General features: G+C 35.3%; 1 protein-coding gene across 1 annotated transcript in view; it reads right to left on the bottom strand.

The window, feature by feature from the left end:
• Nucleotides 1–19,515, bottom strand: part of LOC136040110 (nuclear pore complex protein Nup107-like) — a 104,308-nt gene that overhangs the window by 61,814 nt on the left and 22,979 nt on the right. Inside the window, exon 3 of the mRNA XM_065724205.1 lies at nucleotides 1,524–1,696. Coding sequence (XP_065580277.1) covers nucleotides 1,524–1,696 — 173 coding nt within the window. The remainder of the gene's footprint in view (nucleotides 1–1,523; nucleotides 1,697–19,515) is intronic.

Raw genomic sequence — 19,515 nt, 5'->3', positions numbered from 1 at the left:
GTAATTATTATAACTACTTACTGATACAATTCTCCTAAGAGCGATTCAGTTTACTTTACCCAAAACCCCCTCTTCTATATGTGCAAATGTATAAACCAAATCGTTTGTTTTCGATGTATTTTTTTCGTTTCCTAATATCATCAACGCTGATTATATTTGAATGGTATTAAGTTGAAACAAGAGTCACTTACAGAAATATTCATGAAAATTAAATACCTTGAGCTGCACCTGTGCGCAATGAGATGTGGGGGGAGGGGGGGGGTAAATAGTTAAAATGAAGCGCTCTTAGGAATGATGTAAGTATTTTAGGAATATTTTTAATTGTTTTCAGAATTTGTCTATGTTTCTGTCTCAACAGCGCTAATTATGCCGAAGATGGGCTTTGACATCAGGGCAGCGTATGACAATTGAATGACTAACTGAACAAAATTGTGCTGGCTCATATTCATAAGCAAAGGAAAATCAATGTAGATGAAGTCTTAAATCATTTTAGTCAGTCAAAATCAAGACAAAAATCAATGACCCAAACTGAGCGACAACAAATTAGGTTGAACAACCCCTAGCCTATTACTCAATCCAGAATTTATCTGTATTTCTGTCTCAACTGTCCTAAATGTGTCGAACGTGGACTTCGGCATCAGGTCAACGCTAAGACAAAACTGAATGACAGCTAATTAGGTTGGACAACCCTTAGCATATTACTTAATTCTACATAGCAATAGCTTATTAACAATACATTTTCGAGATCTCCAAAAAATACAACTTTACTTCTTCCTATTTTTATTGCTAAAATTAAAGAGATAAAGCACAGATACAACACCCCCAAGATTTCAGAAGCTTACGTTTGTCAGAAGAGCTTATAAGCACCAGAAAACATCCATATAAAATGTTACAAGGAATATAACATACAAGGATGTAGAAATAAATGATATAGAAACAATTAAAACTAGCGCTTGCGTTTAAATGGAAATAGCAGAAAACTTTTTTGTCCATTTCAGAGCATAGCATTGTAGTGGTTGATGTCGATACGATTGCAAAGGATTTTTTTCAAAAACTAGACCCTCCCCCTCCTTCTCCAGCCGAATTGGTTGACAAGAAACTCAGGAACCCTGTTGACTCATATGCAGTACAGAATAGAATTAGATGAGCAATAGACAGTGTGTAAAATAAGACAACTAAAGTTTTGGGCATATTTATCGTACTCTTTAGTCCAAATTTTCCGATTAAATTAGATTTTACAATATATATGAGAAGTCATTTCAAAAACTTTACCCCCTTTTCTACAACCTGATTAGCTGAAATGAATGTAATGGGACAATTTTGTTTCCTTTGCAGTACAAAACAGAAGTGTAATCAGAAATAGATTACGGTTTACTGCAAATCAAGACAACCATTGTCTTGGACAGATTCGAAATACTATTTAGCCCAAACTTTTTAGGTAGTTCTTGCTTACTTCTTAAGTAAGTTTTAAGTAATTTCTTCTTAAGCTCTACCTACGCCTACTCACTTCTAGTTTTACTTACTTCCTTAAGTTCTGCATACTTATGATGTTGTTTCGGTATGTCTTTCAAAACACTTCGCAGTTGCTGAACGTGGGGTTCAAGAGCTCTTTCAAAGTGTTGAAGCTGATTAAATATTATGCTACTTTGAAAGTCAGCAGCAATCTCATGGAACACCTTACGAAGGCGGCCAGTATCTAAGAAGAGACAAGTCTTAGTTAGTCCATACTAAAAGAAAATTTAAATCACGCGAATGCAACGGCACGGATATGTTGGTAGACTCTAAGGTAAGATAGCAGAAATGACAGAGGGAATTACCCATCACGGGAATGTATATCCATATCTGCTATCTACACATTCACAATTATTGAGATATAAAAACCCAGTTAATATAACTCAATTTTTAAAACCAAAAGATTATTATAGAAAACCAAATATTCCAGTAAAATTAGCAAAAACCTAGAAGAACATTTCTTTTTATATTCGATTTTACATTCTGAAGTAACATTTACTTTAACATTTCAATTTCTAATTACTCGACTTTCAGAAGTTTCGATAACATTAATATCCTTTTACCCTCATTTCCCGTATTTCTACGTTGCATTTTAGAGAAAATCTTAACTTTATGCTTTTTTTTGGAAGTAAATATCAATAGGAGTACTTGTTCATTCAGCGGAACACACTTAAGAATCACGCTCGATAAGATAAATTGATCGATAAGATCAATTTAAAAATTGAAAAGACGTGTTAATATTAACTGGAGTAATCTGAAGTCTTGTGGCATTACCAACAACGCTTTAAGCAGCCCGACGTACTGGTTCTGCCTGCCTACCAGTGGGTAAAGGCAGGCATACTCAGCAGCCCCTACCCCTGGGGTGTAAGAGGGGACTCATCAGGTGAGACCTATGCTAATTTTAATTTGCTCCTGCTTTGTTATTTGAAATTTGCTGCTAGATTGTGAACCATATCCTGCCTTATACCCAGCCTGCCATATACTACTGCTTACTCTGTACCTGTCTTGTTGTTCACATTAAGTAAGTAATGAAAGGTCAAATCAAGCCACCCCGTGAACTTAGGTCAGACAGCTCACTCCAATTCTCTGGATCAGAATCTGTCTCAGAGCAAATACTCATCCTGACTAGCCACATGAATAATATAAAAATTAAACACAAAATGTTAGCAGATTCACTGCATCCTGACAGCCTTAAATCTTCAGTGAAAGGGTTACTTGATGACCTCATATTGGCCAAGATCTCTACCCAGGTAGATGAGGCTGTGACCAAAATGAAAGAGGAACAGGCATTCATTCAACATGATGCCACTATTTCTTCAGATAAGCTGGATGCAATCAAGCAGGATGTGTATGCTGGCCTCAGTCTAGATCTTAGTAGTCTAGTTGATAAGACCCTTGAAAGCTATAATAAACGCATATCTTCAATTGAATCTTCTTTGACTACTCTAGGGTCATCAATGAAAGACCTTGAGAGCTCTTTCAAGCCTATCCAGTCTAACCTGGCAAGATTAAATGATCGTTTTGAACAGCAGGCTTTGAGCAACCAAATTATTGTCTTTGGGGTGAAAGAAGATGCCCCCATTGAAAACACTGAAAGTCAGTTCATGTCACTATGTGCTGTGAAATTTCCTGGCATACCAATTACCCAGTCTGATGTTGTATCAGCCAAAAGAATTGGCAAACCATCTGCCAAACCCAGACCCATAGTTGTAGAATTTTGTAATTTACGAATTCGCCAACTGCTTCTCAGACAAAAGAAGGATTTGAAAGGATCTGGGACACTATTTTCTGAGATGCTTACAAAACCACGCTTACAGCTTCTTTCATATGCCAAGTCAAAGCTTGGTTTACGTAATGTTTGGTCCAGTAAAGGTGATATCCTGTATAAAACTCAGTCTGGAAGAGTAGTTAAGTTCAGTGATCAGGATGAAATTGATTTGTGTGCTGCAAATGCAGAGAATTAAAGTGATGGATTTTAGTTCACTTTGTTATAATATGTTGAATTGTTTTTGTATGAATTTATTTTATGTTCTTACATTTTTCCTTTTTCACTCTTCACTGTCTTCACATAATTCTGACTTGTGCCATATTATGCTTTGGGGCAATACCTTGGATGATATGTCCCTTCCCACTAATATTGCTCTATGTTTGTTTGTGATTCTACCACCTTCATGTAGTTTGCTTTCTGTTTTACTCTTGTCATGTCAGCATACTTATAGCTCACATAATTTTAACTGGTTACACATTATATTTTGTGCCACTCCTTTAATTAATATGTGCCTTTCCACTGATTTTTCATTATGTTTGTTTGTGATCCTATCACCATCATGTTGCATGGCTTCTAGAACGTTCTTGTTGTGTCTGCACACTTGCAGCTCATCGAGTTTTGACTGTTCCCATATTATATTTTGGGCCAATATTATGATTAATATATGCCATCCTACTGAATTTTTTTTATTTTTGTTTTTGACTTTCTCACCTTCATGTAGGCCAATTTCTATCATATTCTTGTCATGTCAGCATAATTGCAGCTCTTATAATCTTGACTGGCTCCACATTATACTTTTGGCCAGTACTTTGACAAATTTATTTTGCCTTAATTCTACCATATCTTTGTTCTGTGTGTTCACATGCAGATCACATAATTTTGATTGCTCAAATCTATTTTGGTCTTATACTTTGAATATTGTGTGTCTTACCATTGATATTTATTTGTATTTGTTTGTGTTCCTATCACCTTCATGTATGCTATTTTCTATCACACTTTTGTCATGTCAGCACACTTACAGCTCACGTAAATTTTACTGGTCCCATATTGTAAATTTAGCCTATTCTTCAAATATTATGAGCCATCCTACTAATGTCTCTTTATATTTGTTTGAGATCCTATTGCCTTTATGTAGCCTAATTTCTGTCATTGTTTGTCATGCCTTAACACTCACAGCTCATCTTTTCCTGATTGGTGCCACATTATTTGACCCCTTTCTTTGGTTAATATTTGCCATCCCACTGATATTTCTTTTTCTTTGTTTATGATTCCATTACCTTCAAGTGTACTATGGATAGTGTGTCGTTTGTGAAGGTTTTATATGTCTGAGATAAATATGGGTGATTTCTCTTTCCTTATGAATTCTTCTATTCTTAATTCAGTTATATTTGATCAACCAAGTAGTGCTGGTAAACAAGAGGCACACACTTCTGACCCTCTCCTTGAATCTATGGTTAGTTCTAGCTGTAATTATCACACCACCATTGATTATTGTGATAATATTATGCCCTCACTCTCTTCAAACAGTTGCTTTAATGTTTTTTGTTTGAATGTGCGTGGGATAAGAGATAAGTGGGACACTCTTAAATCGTATCTGTGGTCTGATAATTCTTGCCCTTTTGATGTCATAGGCTTGACGGAAACATGGTTATCTGACAGTGATAATTTTACAGCTTATGACATGCATGGTTATATTGCTATTCATGTCCCTAGAATGGTAACAAAGTGTTCTGGGGGTATTTCTTTGTTCATAAAATCTAGTATTGAATTTTGTAGAAGATCTGATCTTGAATCCTTGTTTACATCGGTGGTGTCTAATAGTAGGACAGTTTATTCTCTTGTTATTGATCTGAAAAGCCAGGTTGCATGTGATACTGTTTGTTTGTTTTATAAGCCCCCTCCTTTTCCAACACATCTGTTCTGTGATTTGCTTGATCAGCTTTCTGGTGTGGGGACTTTCTCTAAAAAACGGATTTGTGTTTTGGGAGACTTTAATTGTAATATGTTAAATGTTGGATCAAATGATGAATGTGACCATCTTTTTGATGTATTTTCTTCTTCTGGGCTACTTCCTTCAATTTTTTTTCCTTCACGCGTTGACCCTTCAAGAAATTCTGCCACTTTAATAGATAATATTTTCACTTCTCTTTCTCCTAATTTGAAGTTCTCGTCTGGTCTTGTTTTCACTGATCTTTCTGATCACTTCCCTATTTATCTATCACTATCTGTGCCTAAAACAGAGATTACTGTGGATGAGAAAGGCAAGTCTTCTTTTAGAACTTTTACAGATAGAGAAATTTCTAATTTAATACATAGTCTTCAGAGTAATGATTGGTCTAGTGTTCTTGAAGCTAATGATGCTGATTGTGCAACTAGATTATTTTTGTGTCGTATGGGCACTCTGTTGGATAAGCATTTTCCTCTTAGAAAGAGGCCAAGGAATTTTACACCTAAATGCCCATGGATGTCTAGAGGTCTGATCAATGCAACCCATATGAAGGCGTCTTTGTTCAAGGCTGCATGTAAAAGTAAGACACAGGAAGATCTTCTGAAGTATAAACATTACAAAAATGTGCTCACTTCTTCAGTTCGCTTAGCAAAAAAGCTGTATTTTTCACGTCGAATTAATGAGTGTAAAGGGAATTTGCGCAAGGTTTGGACTGTAATTAATGAAGCTCTCTCCCGTAAGAAACTCAAACAATCTTCCCCATCTCTTTATAGGAAAGCTGATGGATCTGTTGTGGATAAAAAATCCTTAGCAAGTGCCTTCAATTCGTATTTCACCACACTTCCCTCAGTTCTCATTCCACCCCTGAGTAGAGTAAGTTGTTTTCCTATGACAGAGAAGTCTTTTTTCCTTTCCCCATGTAGTACTACTGAGATTTCTAGTATTATTTCTCAACTTCCAAGTAGTTGTTCAGTTGATAGTTTTGGTTTGAGTAATAATGTCCTTAAAAAAATCAGTCAGTTTGTTTCTCATCCCATCTCACACATAACTAACCTCTCTCTTTCTTCTGGTATTTTTCCTCATTTATTTAAAGTTGCTACCGTTGTACCCTTGCATAAAAAAGGTGATTCTTCTCTAATTTCAAATTACAGACCTATTTCTCTTCTTCCCGTCATCTCAAAGGTTGTTGAAAAAGTAGTGTATCGTCGACTCTCTTCATTTTTATTTAGTACTAATTCGACTGCTGGAAATCCTCTCATCACTAACCATCAGTATGGTTTTCGTCCCTCATTCTCTACCTTGCACGCACTTTCTGATGCAACTGAGTTTGTGCGTGTTAATCTGGACAAGGGCTTGTGTGTTTTGGGTCTATTTCTCGACTTTTCTAAGGCCTTTGATATGGTTGACCATAATGTTCTTCTGTCTAAACTATCTTTATTTGGAGTGCATGGAGTCCCACTAGAATGGTTTAGGTCCTACCTCTCAGAGAGATCTCAGTATGTTTTGGTTAACTGTACTTCTTCCTCTACTTTGCCTGTATTGAAAGGTGTCCCACAAGGCTCTGTGCTTGGTCCACTTTTATTTCTAATTTACATCAATGATCTTGTTGATGGTCTTCATCCCCATGTTCACCCTGTTCTTTTTGCTGATGACAGTAACTTTTTCATTGCTGCGGTGGACCTGCCATCTGCCACTTCTATGGCTCAAGGTCTTCTTGATAAAGTAAAGGATTGGTGCTGGTCAAATGGTATGGCTCTTAACAGCCGAAAGAGTGCCATTGTCAACTTCAGGACCCCTTACCGTATGCGAGACGTAAAGGAGCCAATCACCCTGACTTTTGGGAATGATATTATACCACAAGCTACTGTGGTGAAATTTCTTGGTGTGTATCTTGACTGTTTTCTTTCTTTCAAACCGCATATAACTCACACCCGTTCCTTAATCCTCCGCCAGTCTTCAATGTTGAACCGGATTAACTCATTTCTTCCTCCTGATATTATGGTTTCTCTTTATTATGCTTTTATTTATCCTTACCTTTCTTATTGCTGCTCTGTCTGGGGTAATAATAATAAATCTCTTCTCTGCTCACTTCAAAGAGCCCAAAATAGGGCAGTGAAGGCTACTTTTCTTCTCCCTCGGCTTTACCCTTCCTCTGATCTTTATAATGATACTGGAATAGCTCCGCTGGATCATATTATAGGTAAAAGTACCCTTTATTTTGCGCATTCTGCTTTTCTAGGTACTCTCCCACCGCCCCTACAGCAGTTTTTCTCACGGACAGGCTCAGGTAGGTACTTTTCTTCTTTACGTAATTCTTCTCGACGATTTATTTTACCAAAACGATCTTCTACAGCAAGCCAGAGGTCTCCAGTATATCAATCAATTCTATTATGGAACTCCATCCCTTCGGATGTCCCTCTTTTTCTTTCTGCAAAGGCATTATTTCGTCGGGTATTTCCAATTCAATAATTTTTCTCTCTTTATTAATCCTTTCCTAATTTGTATGTCTCTTCTCTTCTTTTAAAATCATTTTCAGCTATATGTTAATCTCCTTCTAAATCTTCTATCTGTTAAATATTCTATCTATTCAATGTCCTTGTCTTGTTCCAGTGTTTTTTTTTTTCTTTCTTTTTTTTTTTTTTTTTTTTTTTTTTTTTTTTTTTTTTTTTTTTTTTTTTTTTTTTTTTTTTTTTTTTTTTTTTTTTTTTTTTTTTTTTGTATATATTTTATAGTAGTGTTTTATTCTTGTTCTCTGTGGTCCATTACAAGCAAAGCTTCTTGGGCCTAGTAACCACTTTACTTTTGTAATAGTTTTTTCTTTTAGTATCAATAAATTGATTGATTGATTGATTGATAGTCACAAAGAAAAGTGACGAGAGACAGGTGACTACATTATGGGGGAGGGTAAAGTATTTTGACAGCATGAAGTTAGAAAACAATACTTACTTCATAAGATGCACAATAAGTGTAACTAACACATTTTGCATGCAGATCCACTATACTTTACCCCCCCCCCCCCCACTAACGTGCAAATATATAGCCCAATTATATAAGTACAATGCATTCTGTCTCCCTTAACTTGCCTTGTGGCTATGAAACTAGTTTTCTCAGATCTTACAGAGCGCAATTCATGAGTGTCCTCCGTTTAATTAACAATACCTTAAATGAATTCTAAACTGAAATTTATGGAAAGTGCATTATACTCTTTTTTTAGTACAACAGTAAGCTGGTAGTAGCTGCAACCTAGTTTACAGTAAACAACGAACTCCAACCTACAGCAACCGAAATATTAAAATAAATACTATCATCGGCATCGAAAAAGCGTTACCTATTTCGCTGTGGGCACAACATATATATATATATATATATATATATATATATATATATATATATATATATATATATATATATATATATATATATATATATATATATATATATATATATATATATATATATATATATATATATATATATATATATATATATATATATATATATATATATGTTTTTAACTACGTAAAACTTGCGAATATACAACATTCTTCGATGTCCCATTGTCTGTGCATATAAATAGATTGTCAGGTTTACCGACTCTTGAACATGCAACATAAAATTGTCCATGGGAAAAACAATCCATATTCAGATCTATACCTGATTATTCTAATGATTGCCCTTGAGCTTTGTTGATGTTAATTGCTAATCGAACATTCCCTGTGTCCCCGTCGTCATTTATATTTCCCCCCTGTGCCCCCGGCATCCCCCTTGTAGTTGTGTCCCTGTGTCCCGGTCGTCATTTATACTCCCAGTGTCCCGGTCGTCATTTGTGTCCCAGTGTCCCAGTCTGTAATTTCTCTTTGAAAGTCCCAGTCGTCATTTATATTCCCTGTGTCCCGGTCTGTAATTTATCTTTGAGTGTCCCGGTCGTCATTTATATCTTCCGGTCGTTATTTGTGTCCCAGTCTGTAATTTCTCTTTGAGTGTCCCGGTCGTCATTTATATTCCCTGTGTCCCGGTTTTTAGTTTTCTTTTTCTCCTTTATTTTTCAGTTTTTTTCCATTTTTAGTTTTTTTTTTCTTTTTCAGTTTTTAGTTTTTTTTAGTTTTTTTCTATTAGTTTTTGTTTTTTTTCTTTTTTGTTTTTTTGTAGTTTTTACTTTTTTAGTTTTTTTAGTTTTTCACCTTTTTTTAGTTTTTTTTAGTTTTTTAGCTTTTTTAGTTTTTTAGTATTTTCTTTTTAGTTTTTTTTTGTAGTTTTTACCTTTTTTAGTTTTTTTCTTCTTTTGTATTAATGCTAAAGCCAAGGTTCGAACCTGGAACCTTTCGGACCTGGAACCTGGAACATAACGCTTTACCAACTCAGCTACTTCGGCTTGAATACATTCGTTTTTGAATTGGTATATGATGAAATAATTCAGACGTCATATAATGACGTCACTCGACAGACAGACAGACAACTTATTTATATATATATACTAGCTGTTGGGGTGGCGCTTCGCGCCACCCCAACACCTAGTTGGTGGGGCGCTTCGCGCCCCCCAAGCCCCCCCGCGAGCGTAAGTCGTTACGCGCCATATTAGTTACGCGCCATTGAAGTTGTGTCCCTGTGTCCCATCTGTGAATATAGATAGATTTATATATGTGTTTCAAACTACGTAAAAATTGCGAATATACAACATTCTTGGCTTTCCCATTGTCTGTGCATATACAAAGCCGTATGTACTAATAATGACGTCATATGCAAACGCTCTTTTTACAAACAAACAAACATGCATACACACAACTCGTTTTTATATAGATAGATAGATAGATAGATACAATACAAATTAACTGCGTAAAACTTGCGAATATACAACATTCTTCGCTGTCCAATTGTCACTGCATATAAATAGATTGTCAGGTTTATCGACCCTCGAACATGCAACGTACAATTGTCCATGGGAAAAACAATCAGTATTAAGATCTATACCACATTTTTCTAATGACTGACCTTGAGCTTTGTTAATGGTGATTGCAAATGCTAATGGAATTGGGAACTGCAATCTTTTAAATTGAAAAGGCAGATCCGTTGGAATCATGGGAATGCGAGGAATAAGAACAGCTTCATTACTGCTTATGTATCTTCCAGCCTGATATTGTACGATTTCGTCGATATCTTTGATTTCGGGCTGCAAACCAAAAACTGCCATGTCACTGCCTTTGTTGACGTATTTACATATGTATTTGATTGCCTTTACGGAGTTACAGTATTCAACGTTTATGTGTGCATTAAATGTTTTTGATAATAATGGGGAATATGGAACAACCCACTGGTTATCTACTTCGATGGTGGTACCGTTACGCTTCTTTATTATTGCTGTTTTACCGCCATCTTCAGTAGATCTTCTTCTATATTGTGGGTAACCATCATTGCCAGTAATTGTGTTGGATACTAAAAGTCGAGGATATTGCTTTGTGCACCTTCCTTTGGCCATGCATGGTGAATTTTCGTTCAGTGCAACGCAAGGTCCATGTATCATATTTTTTACAATAATATCATGTAACCCCTTATCGACATTTTCATCAGGTATTTCAGCGGAAACCACATCATCAATTTCGTTCGAAGTAATTTTTTTATGTAGCCAGATTAGTATATGTGCGTGTGGCAAACCTCGTTTTTGCCATTCCACTGAGTACATCCAGCATCGCACTGACCCAAACACTTCAAGTTTTACTATGTAGTTTATCAGTGATTTCAACTTTTGCCGGAAGACACGGGCCGTAATGTCATGTCTATGAACCGCCGATTGTCCTTGAAGTAAAAGCTGCAGTATCTCGTCCCAAGATTGATTACATGTAAATGTAATAAATAAATCTGGACGACCATAGAGACGAACATACGCAATAGCATCCTGAGCATATTCATGCATATGACGGGGACTGCCAGCATATGACGAAGGTAAAATTGTTAATCTTCCAACGTTTGTGGTATTACCGTCATTTATAACTGCATCTCGCAAATGAATGTATTGTTCAGAGCGGAGCTTGGTCTGATTCAGGCGGATATATAGCAAACGTTCTGATTCAATTTTAGCATACATATCAACGACGAATTGGTGAAACAATTCACGGCATTTTAAAATATAATTTTCTTCATCCTGCCGAATCATTAGTCTATAGGAATAATAATGCATTGCACTGCATTTCTTATTCATTTCTTTGTTAGTGGCTGGATTCATCAATTTAATATTCAAGTGATAGCCGTCGGCTCCATCCCAAAAAATGATAGGATATTGTAGGGCATCGTAGCATCGATGAGTTTCGGCAATTCTTAACAACTGAGCGTTTCGCTTATGAAGAATAATATTTCGAGGTAAAAACTGATCACCGACCATAACGATTGCCACTTCGTCGATAGTTGGAGCATTGTATCTACGCACATGTTGGCCAGGAGGCGTTTCGTCAGCGGAAATAACAATTTTATGCGTATCAGTAGGCATCAAATCGATGGCTGTTTTGAACAGACGCACTAAATTATTATTTTCGTGGAAAAGATGTTGCAATTGGGAAACGATTGTCCTTTCAACGTTGGGAGAAATTTCGCAACGTGCATTCAATTCAGAATTTCTATCACTGATGAAGTACAATTGTAAAAATTTATGATTCCCCATCTACTCAAGCTATAATCATCGACTGGGCTGTACCTGAATGCCAGGCGATAACTTTCAGGTTGCTCTGATTCCTCGGCACGCTTTCTTTTCTTACTTTCTCTATCAGCAGCAAGCCTGATTTCTTGCTGTTCTTGTGATTCCTCGGCACGCCTTCTTTTTTCACTTTCTCTTTTAGCAGCAAGTCTGGTTTCATGGTGCTCTGGTAGTTCCTCGGCACGCCTTCTTTTTTCACTTTCTCTTTTAGCAGCAAGTCTGCTTTCGCGTTGCTCTGGTAGTTCCTCGGCACGCTTTCTGTTCTTTCTTTCTCTATCAGCCTCAAGCCTGTTTCCTTGCTGTTCTTTTGATTCCTCGGCATGCTTTCTTTTCTGACTTTCTCTATCAGCAGCAAGTTTTTTGGCATAGACTCTTTGAGCATCTTCCTCGGCTGTTGCCATTGTAAGTTCATCAGTCATTTTAAAGTTAAACATTAATAGATTTCTACGTGAACACACGTCTTAAATATCTTTAATGACGCCACCGTAATAACAAAAATGACAACTAACTTCATGACGTTTGTCAACACACAAACATGACGTCACCTGACAGACACATCCACAGACAACTTATTTTTATATATATAGATAACTAGCTGTTGGGGTGGCACTTCGCGCCACCCCTACACCTAGTTGGTGGGGGCGCTTCGCCCCCCCCAAGCCCCCCAGGCGCGTAATTCGTTACGCGCCATATTAGTTACGCGCCATTGTAGTTGTGTCCCTGTGTCCCACCTGTGAATAGAGATATATATATATATATATATATATATATATATATATATATATATATATATATATATATATATATATATATATATATATATATATATATATATATGTGTATATCTATATATATAAAAATAAGTTGTCTGTCTGTCTGTCTGTGGATCAAGTGACTTCATGTTTCTGTGTCGACTGACGTCATGTTTTCGACTGACGAAATTATGAAATTACATTGGGACACAAATGACGACCAGGACACCGGCACATAGGGAATATAAATGACGACCGGGACACTCAAAGAGAAAGCGACCGGGACACAAGGAATGTTCAATTAGCAATCACCATCAACAAAACACCGTCAACAAACCATCACAAATGACGACCGGGACACAGGGAGTATAAATGACGACCAGGACATAAGTAAAAAAAAACTAAAAAAAACGTAAAAACTACAAAAAAAACTAAAAAGAAAAAAACAAACTAAAACCTAATAAAAAAACTAAAAAAGCTAAAAAACTAAAAAAACTAAAAAATAAACAAAACTAAAAAAAGGAAACAAAAAGAAAAATAAAGGAGAAAAACAAAACTAAAAAAATAAAAATAAAAAAAAAACTAAAAAGAAAAAAGAAAAAACTAAAAAAACTAAAAAAATGTAAAAACCAAAAAAAATAAAAAGAAAAAAAGGGGAAAAATACAAAAATTTATTTCATCATTTACCATTTCAAAAACGAATGTATATACAGACTGGGACACCGGAATACAAATGACGACCGGGACACAGGGAATATAAATGACGACCGGGACACAGGGACACAACTACAACGGGGACGCCGGGGGGCACAGGGGGATATATAAATGACGATGGGGACACAGAGAATGTTCGATTAGCAATCACCATCAACAAAGCTCAAGGGCAATCATTAGAATCATGAGGTATAACTAAAAAAAACTAAAAAAAAGGCAGAAAACTAAAACCTAAAAAAAAAGACCAATTCAAAAACGAATGTATATACAGACTGGGACACCGGGACACGAATGACGACCGGGACACCGGGACACAAGGAATATCAATGACGCCCGGGACCCTCAAAGAGAATTCACAGACTGGGACACCGGGACATAAATGACGACCGGAACACATGGAATATAAATGACGACCGGGACACCGGGGGGCACACGGGGATATATAAATGACGACGGCGACACAGGGAATCGTCGATTAGCAATCACCATCAACAAAGCTCAAGGGCAATCATTAGAATCATGAGGTATAGATCTGAATACGGATTGTTTTCCCATGGACCATTATATGTTGCATGTTCAAGAGTCGGTAAACCTGACAATCTATTTATATGCACAGACAATGGGACAGCAAAGAATGTTGTATATTCGCAAGTTTTACGTAGTCAAAAACATATATATACATATATATATATATATCTATCTATATTCACAGGTGGGAAATAGGGACACAACTACAATGGCGCGTAACTAATATGGCGCGTAACGACTTACGCGCGCGGGGGGGCTTGGGGGGGGGGCGCGAAGCGCCCCCACCAACTAGGTGTTGGGGTGGCGCGAAGCGCCACCCCAACAGCAAGTATATATATATATATTTATATATATATATATCTATATATATATAAAAATAAGTTGTCTGTGTGTGGATCTGTGGATCAGGTGACGTCATGTTTGTCCGCATATGACGTCTGAATTATTTCACACTAATACAAAAGAAGAAAAAAACTAAAAAAGGTAAAAACTACAAAAAAAACAAAAAAGAAAAAAAAACTAAAAAAGCTAAAAAACTAAAAAAACTAAAAAAAGGTAAAAATCTAATAACTAAAAAAAACTGAAAAAAATAAAAAAAGGCAAAAACTACAAAAAAAATAAAAACTTATAAAAAAACTAAAAAAGCTAAAAAACTAAAAAAACTAAAAAAATTAAAAAAAGGTAAAAAACTAAAAAAAAACTAAAAACTAAAAAAGAAAAAAACTAAAAAAAAAGGAAAAAACTGAAAAATAAAAGAGAAAAAGAAAACTAAAAAAATATGAATAAATATATATAAAAATAAGTTGTTTTTGGGTTATGTCTGTCTGTCTGTCTGTCGAGTGACGTCGTGTTTGTCCGCATATGACGTCTGAATTATTTCACACTAATACAAAAGAAGAAAAAAAACTAAAAAAGGTAAAAACTACAAAAAAACTAAAAAGAAAAAAAACTAAAAAAGCTAAAAAACTAAAAAAAAACTAAAAAAAAGGTAAAAAGCTAAAAACTAAAAAAAACTGAAAAAACTAAAAAATGGCAAAAACTAAAAAAAAAACTAAAAACTAATAAAAAAACTAAAAAAGCTAAAAAACTAAAAAAACTAAAAAAACTAAAAAAAGGTAAAAAACAAAAAAAAACTAAAAACTAAAAAAGAAAAAACTAAAAAAAGGAAAAAACTGAAAAATAAGAGAAAAAGAAAACTAAAAAAATATTAATAAATATAAAAAATATAAATATAAATATAATATAAATTAGCAATCAACAAAGCACCGAGACACAAATGACGACCGGGACACAGGGAGTATAAATGACGACCAGGACATAAGTAAAAAAAAAAACTAAAAAAACTAAAAAAATGGTAAAAACTACAAAAAAACTAAAAACTAATAAAAAAACTAAAAAATCTAAAAATCTAAATAAACTAAAAAAGAAAAAAAAGGAAAAAAATAAAGGAGAAAAACAAAACTAAAAAACGAATGTATATACAGACCGGGACACCGGAATACAAATGACGACCAGGACACAGGGAATATAAATGACGACCGGGACACAGGGACACAACTACAATGGGGACGCCGGGGGGCACAGGGGGATATAAATGACGACCGGGACACCGGGACACAAGGAATATAAATGACGCCCGGGACAATCAAAGAGAAATCACAGACTGGAACACCGGGACACAAATGACGACCAGGACACAGGGAATATAAATGACGACCGGGACACAGGGACATAACTACCAAGGGGACGCCGGGGTGCACAGGGGGATATATAAATGACGATGGCGACTCAGGGAATGGTCGATTAGCAATCCCCATCAACAAAGCTCAAGGGCAATCATTAGAATCATGAGGTATAGATCTGAATACGGATTGTTTTCCCATGGACCATTATATGTTGCATGTTCAAGAGTCGGTAAACCTGACAATCTATTTATATGCACAGACAATGGGACAGCAAAGAATGTTGTATATTCGCAAGTTTTACGTAGTTAAAAACATATATATATATATATATATATATATATATATATATATATATATATATATATATATATATATATATATATATATATATATATATATATATATATATATATATATATATATATATATATATATATATATATATCTATATTCACAGGTGGGACATAGGGACACAACTACAATGGCGCGTAACTAATATGGCGCGTAACGACTTACGCGCGCGGGGGGGCTTGGGGGGGGGCGCGAAGCGCCCCCACCAACTAGGTGTTGGGGTGGCGCGAAGCGCCACCCCAACAGCTAGTATATATATATATATATATATATATATATATATATGTTTTTAACTACGTAAAACTTGCGAATATACAACATTCTTCGCTGTCCCATTGTCTGTGCGCATAAATAGATTGTCAGGTTTACTGACTCTTGAACATGCAACATATAATTGTCCATGGGAATAACAATCCGTATTCAGATTTATACCTCATTATTCTAATGATGTGTCCCTGTGCCCCGGTCGTCATTTATATTCCCTGTGTCCCGGTCGTCATTTGTGTCCCGGTGTCCCAGTTTGTAATTTCTCTTTGAGTGTCCCGGTCGTCATTTATATTCCCTGTGTCCCGGTGTCCCGGTCGTCATTTGTGTCCCGGTCTATAATTTCTTTTCGAACAATCCCTGTGTCCCGGTCGTCATATATATATATCTTCCCTGTGCCCCCGGCGTCCCCATTGTAGTTGTGTCCCTGTATCCCGGTCGTCATTTATATTCCCTGTGTCCCGGTCGTGATTTGTGTCCCGGTGTCCCCGTCTGTAATTTCTCTTTGAGGTTCCCGGTCGTCACTTATATTCCCTGTGTCCCCGTGTCCCGGTCGTCATTTGTGTCCCCGTGGCCCGGTCTGTAATTTCATCAGTTGACAATATACATATATATTGTGATTCCTCGACACGCTTTCTGTTCTTACTTTCTCTATCAGCCGCAAGCCTGTTTTCTAGCTGTTCTTGTGATTCCTCGGCACGCTTTCTTTTCTTGCTTTCTCTATCAGCCGCAAGTTTTTTGGCATAGACTCTTTGAGCAGCTTCCTCGGCTGTTGCCATTGTAGGTTCTTCAGTCATTTTACAATTAAACAGTTTTCCGTCCACGATCTTGTTACAATTAAAAATTAAGAATCCCCCTAAACCACGGTTTATTGCTGGAGCAGCTGAATGTCCAACCCGCATTGCTGCTACTGACCTTTTTTTAATTTTAAAGGAAATTGTAAATAAACTTAAAACCTATTGTTCTGGTATTAACAAATTTTCGAATTTTAATCCATATTGGAGTGTTAATAATTCACTGTAGGTGATAGATTCTTTAACAATGGTTTCAGCTAAAAGAATTGAGTCTTTCGATTTTTCGACAATGTATACTAATTTATCACTTAATGTAGTGTTCGATAATTTAAAAACTGTTATCAAGAAATCTTTCCTCTTATCTAGTAAAAGGTTCTTAAAAATAGACATTTATAATAAAAAAGCTATATGGACAAATTGCTTTAATACTACAGTTAACTTGAGATGTTACAGCTTGGATATGATTTTTGAGTTATTGGAATTTGTTTTATACAATACTTATATAAGATTTGGGGGTGATTTGTACAAGCAAATTGTGGGAATTCCCATGGGGGGAATGCCAGCCCATTTATAGCTGACTTGTTTTGAAGTCAACTAGAATATAAATATATGATGGATAAGAATAATCCAATTAATTTAAAACATGCTTTGTCAAATAATAAAAGATATTTAGATGATATTTTGGTCTTAAATTGTAAGGATTTCATTGATATTTCTAAAAATATATATCCATCAGAGCTTATTCTTGAGCCTAGTCATGGCGCTGGTCATGAAGATCATTTCTTAGATTTAAATATTAATATTTGTGATAATAATAAATTAAGTTTTAAAATGTATAATAAAACGGATGATTTTGATTTTGAAGTGATTAGTTTCCCATTCCCTGAAAGTAATATACACTCAAATATTACATATTCAGCGTTTTTCTCACAGTTACTTCGTTATGCAAGGATTTGTAGTAATTATATTGATTTTAAAAATAGATATAAAATCTTAAGCCAAAAATTGATATCAAGAGGTTTTTCTGCAAATAAATTAACTTGGCCATTTAAAAAATTTAGCTTTCATTATAACGAACTTTTAAATAAATATCAAAAGAATTATCTAGAAATACTTAAAAAAAAATTTCAACTAATTTCGGAGGTTCGAGAAATGTTGTCGCAGCACCATTTATTTTGAATTGTGTTTCTAATTGAGCGGATTTTCTTAAAAATTAGCCACATGGTAAAGATGAATTCTATAATTGTTTAGTTCATTCAGGTTTTTTGCAATGTGTTAATATTTGTGATTTGGTAAAATTTATAATATTTAGTTTACCTATTTTTGCTAAAGGGAGGGATATATTAACAGGATAAGCTTGTTTTGGTTTTACTTGGTTGTTTTACATTTGCTGTTTTTTTTTCTTTCATAGGCATATATTTTGGGGGTGATACCTGACGCGGGGATGCCATGGATATTCTGTGGTAGCCACAACACTGTGCTGGGTAGAGAATTTAGAGTGGCGAAACCCTATATAGGCCGGTGTATTCTCCTGATGAGCCCTAATGTTGGGTGTTGCCTCTGAATTATTTGTCTATATTATTTTTTCTATTGTTTGGTAAATGACGACTTATACTTATTGACGACATGACTGCCTGTCCATGGATTATTCTTTATGGTTGATTGTGTGTGGCTATGCTGTTTGACCTATGTGATTGCATGGATGAGTAGGGTTAGGGCCTCATTCAAGTGCTGGTCTATATTAATCACTAATTTAGAAAAACAGTCTTCCTTTTCTCTTTCTGTCTCTCTTTTTTTTGTGTTTGTGCTGTTGCATTGGTGATTTCTCTTTTCATGATATTATTCCAGGTTGGATCCAGTGCTGGTGGAGAAAATTTTTTTTAGTTTTCTCCCCGACAGACCTTTACCCTCGTCCAGGTTTTTAACCTGATATTGTTAATTATTGGTGAGATGGCACTTATGCAAATTTCATGTTCTTTCATGTTTTTGTTTATGTATTTATTGACCTATTGACCTATTGACCTTGGCATGTTTTTTGGACTTTGATTGTTGGATTTTGATTTGGATGTTGGTTTGTTTTGGATTTATTTTCAATAACTTTTTATGCAACAAAACACAAATATTAGCCTCGGAACTCGGAACGATTTTTTGAAAGTTAGTAAGTGTAAAAGTCGTTGTTTTCTTTGCCAAGATCATTTTGTCCCACGGACTTCTGTTAAGAGTACATTGTATAATAAAAATTTTGCATGCAAGTTACGTGGTAATGTTAATTGTAGAACAACCAATGTAATTTACCTATTAGAATGTAATAAATGCTGCCTACAATATGTGGGGGAAACAACTAATAATATATATAAAAGATTTTCTGGACATAAGACAACAGTTAATAATGAAAAAACTAATAACTATCTAGTTCAACATTGTAATATGGTACATGTTCCATATCAGATATAACTGTCACAATTTTAGAAAATTTAGAGTTAGAAAATTTAAATAAAGAAGAGAAGACTTCGTAAA

The sequence above is a fragment of the Artemia franciscana genome, chromosome 20 (assembly GCF_032884065.1).
Source record: "Artemia franciscana chromosome 20, ASM3288406v1, whole genome shotgun sequence".
Lineage (NCBI taxonomy): Eukaryota > Metazoa > Arthropoda > Branchiopoda > Anostraca > Artemiidae > Artemia > Artemia franciscana.
This window is presented reverse-complemented; position numbering and strand designations above follow the sequence as displayed.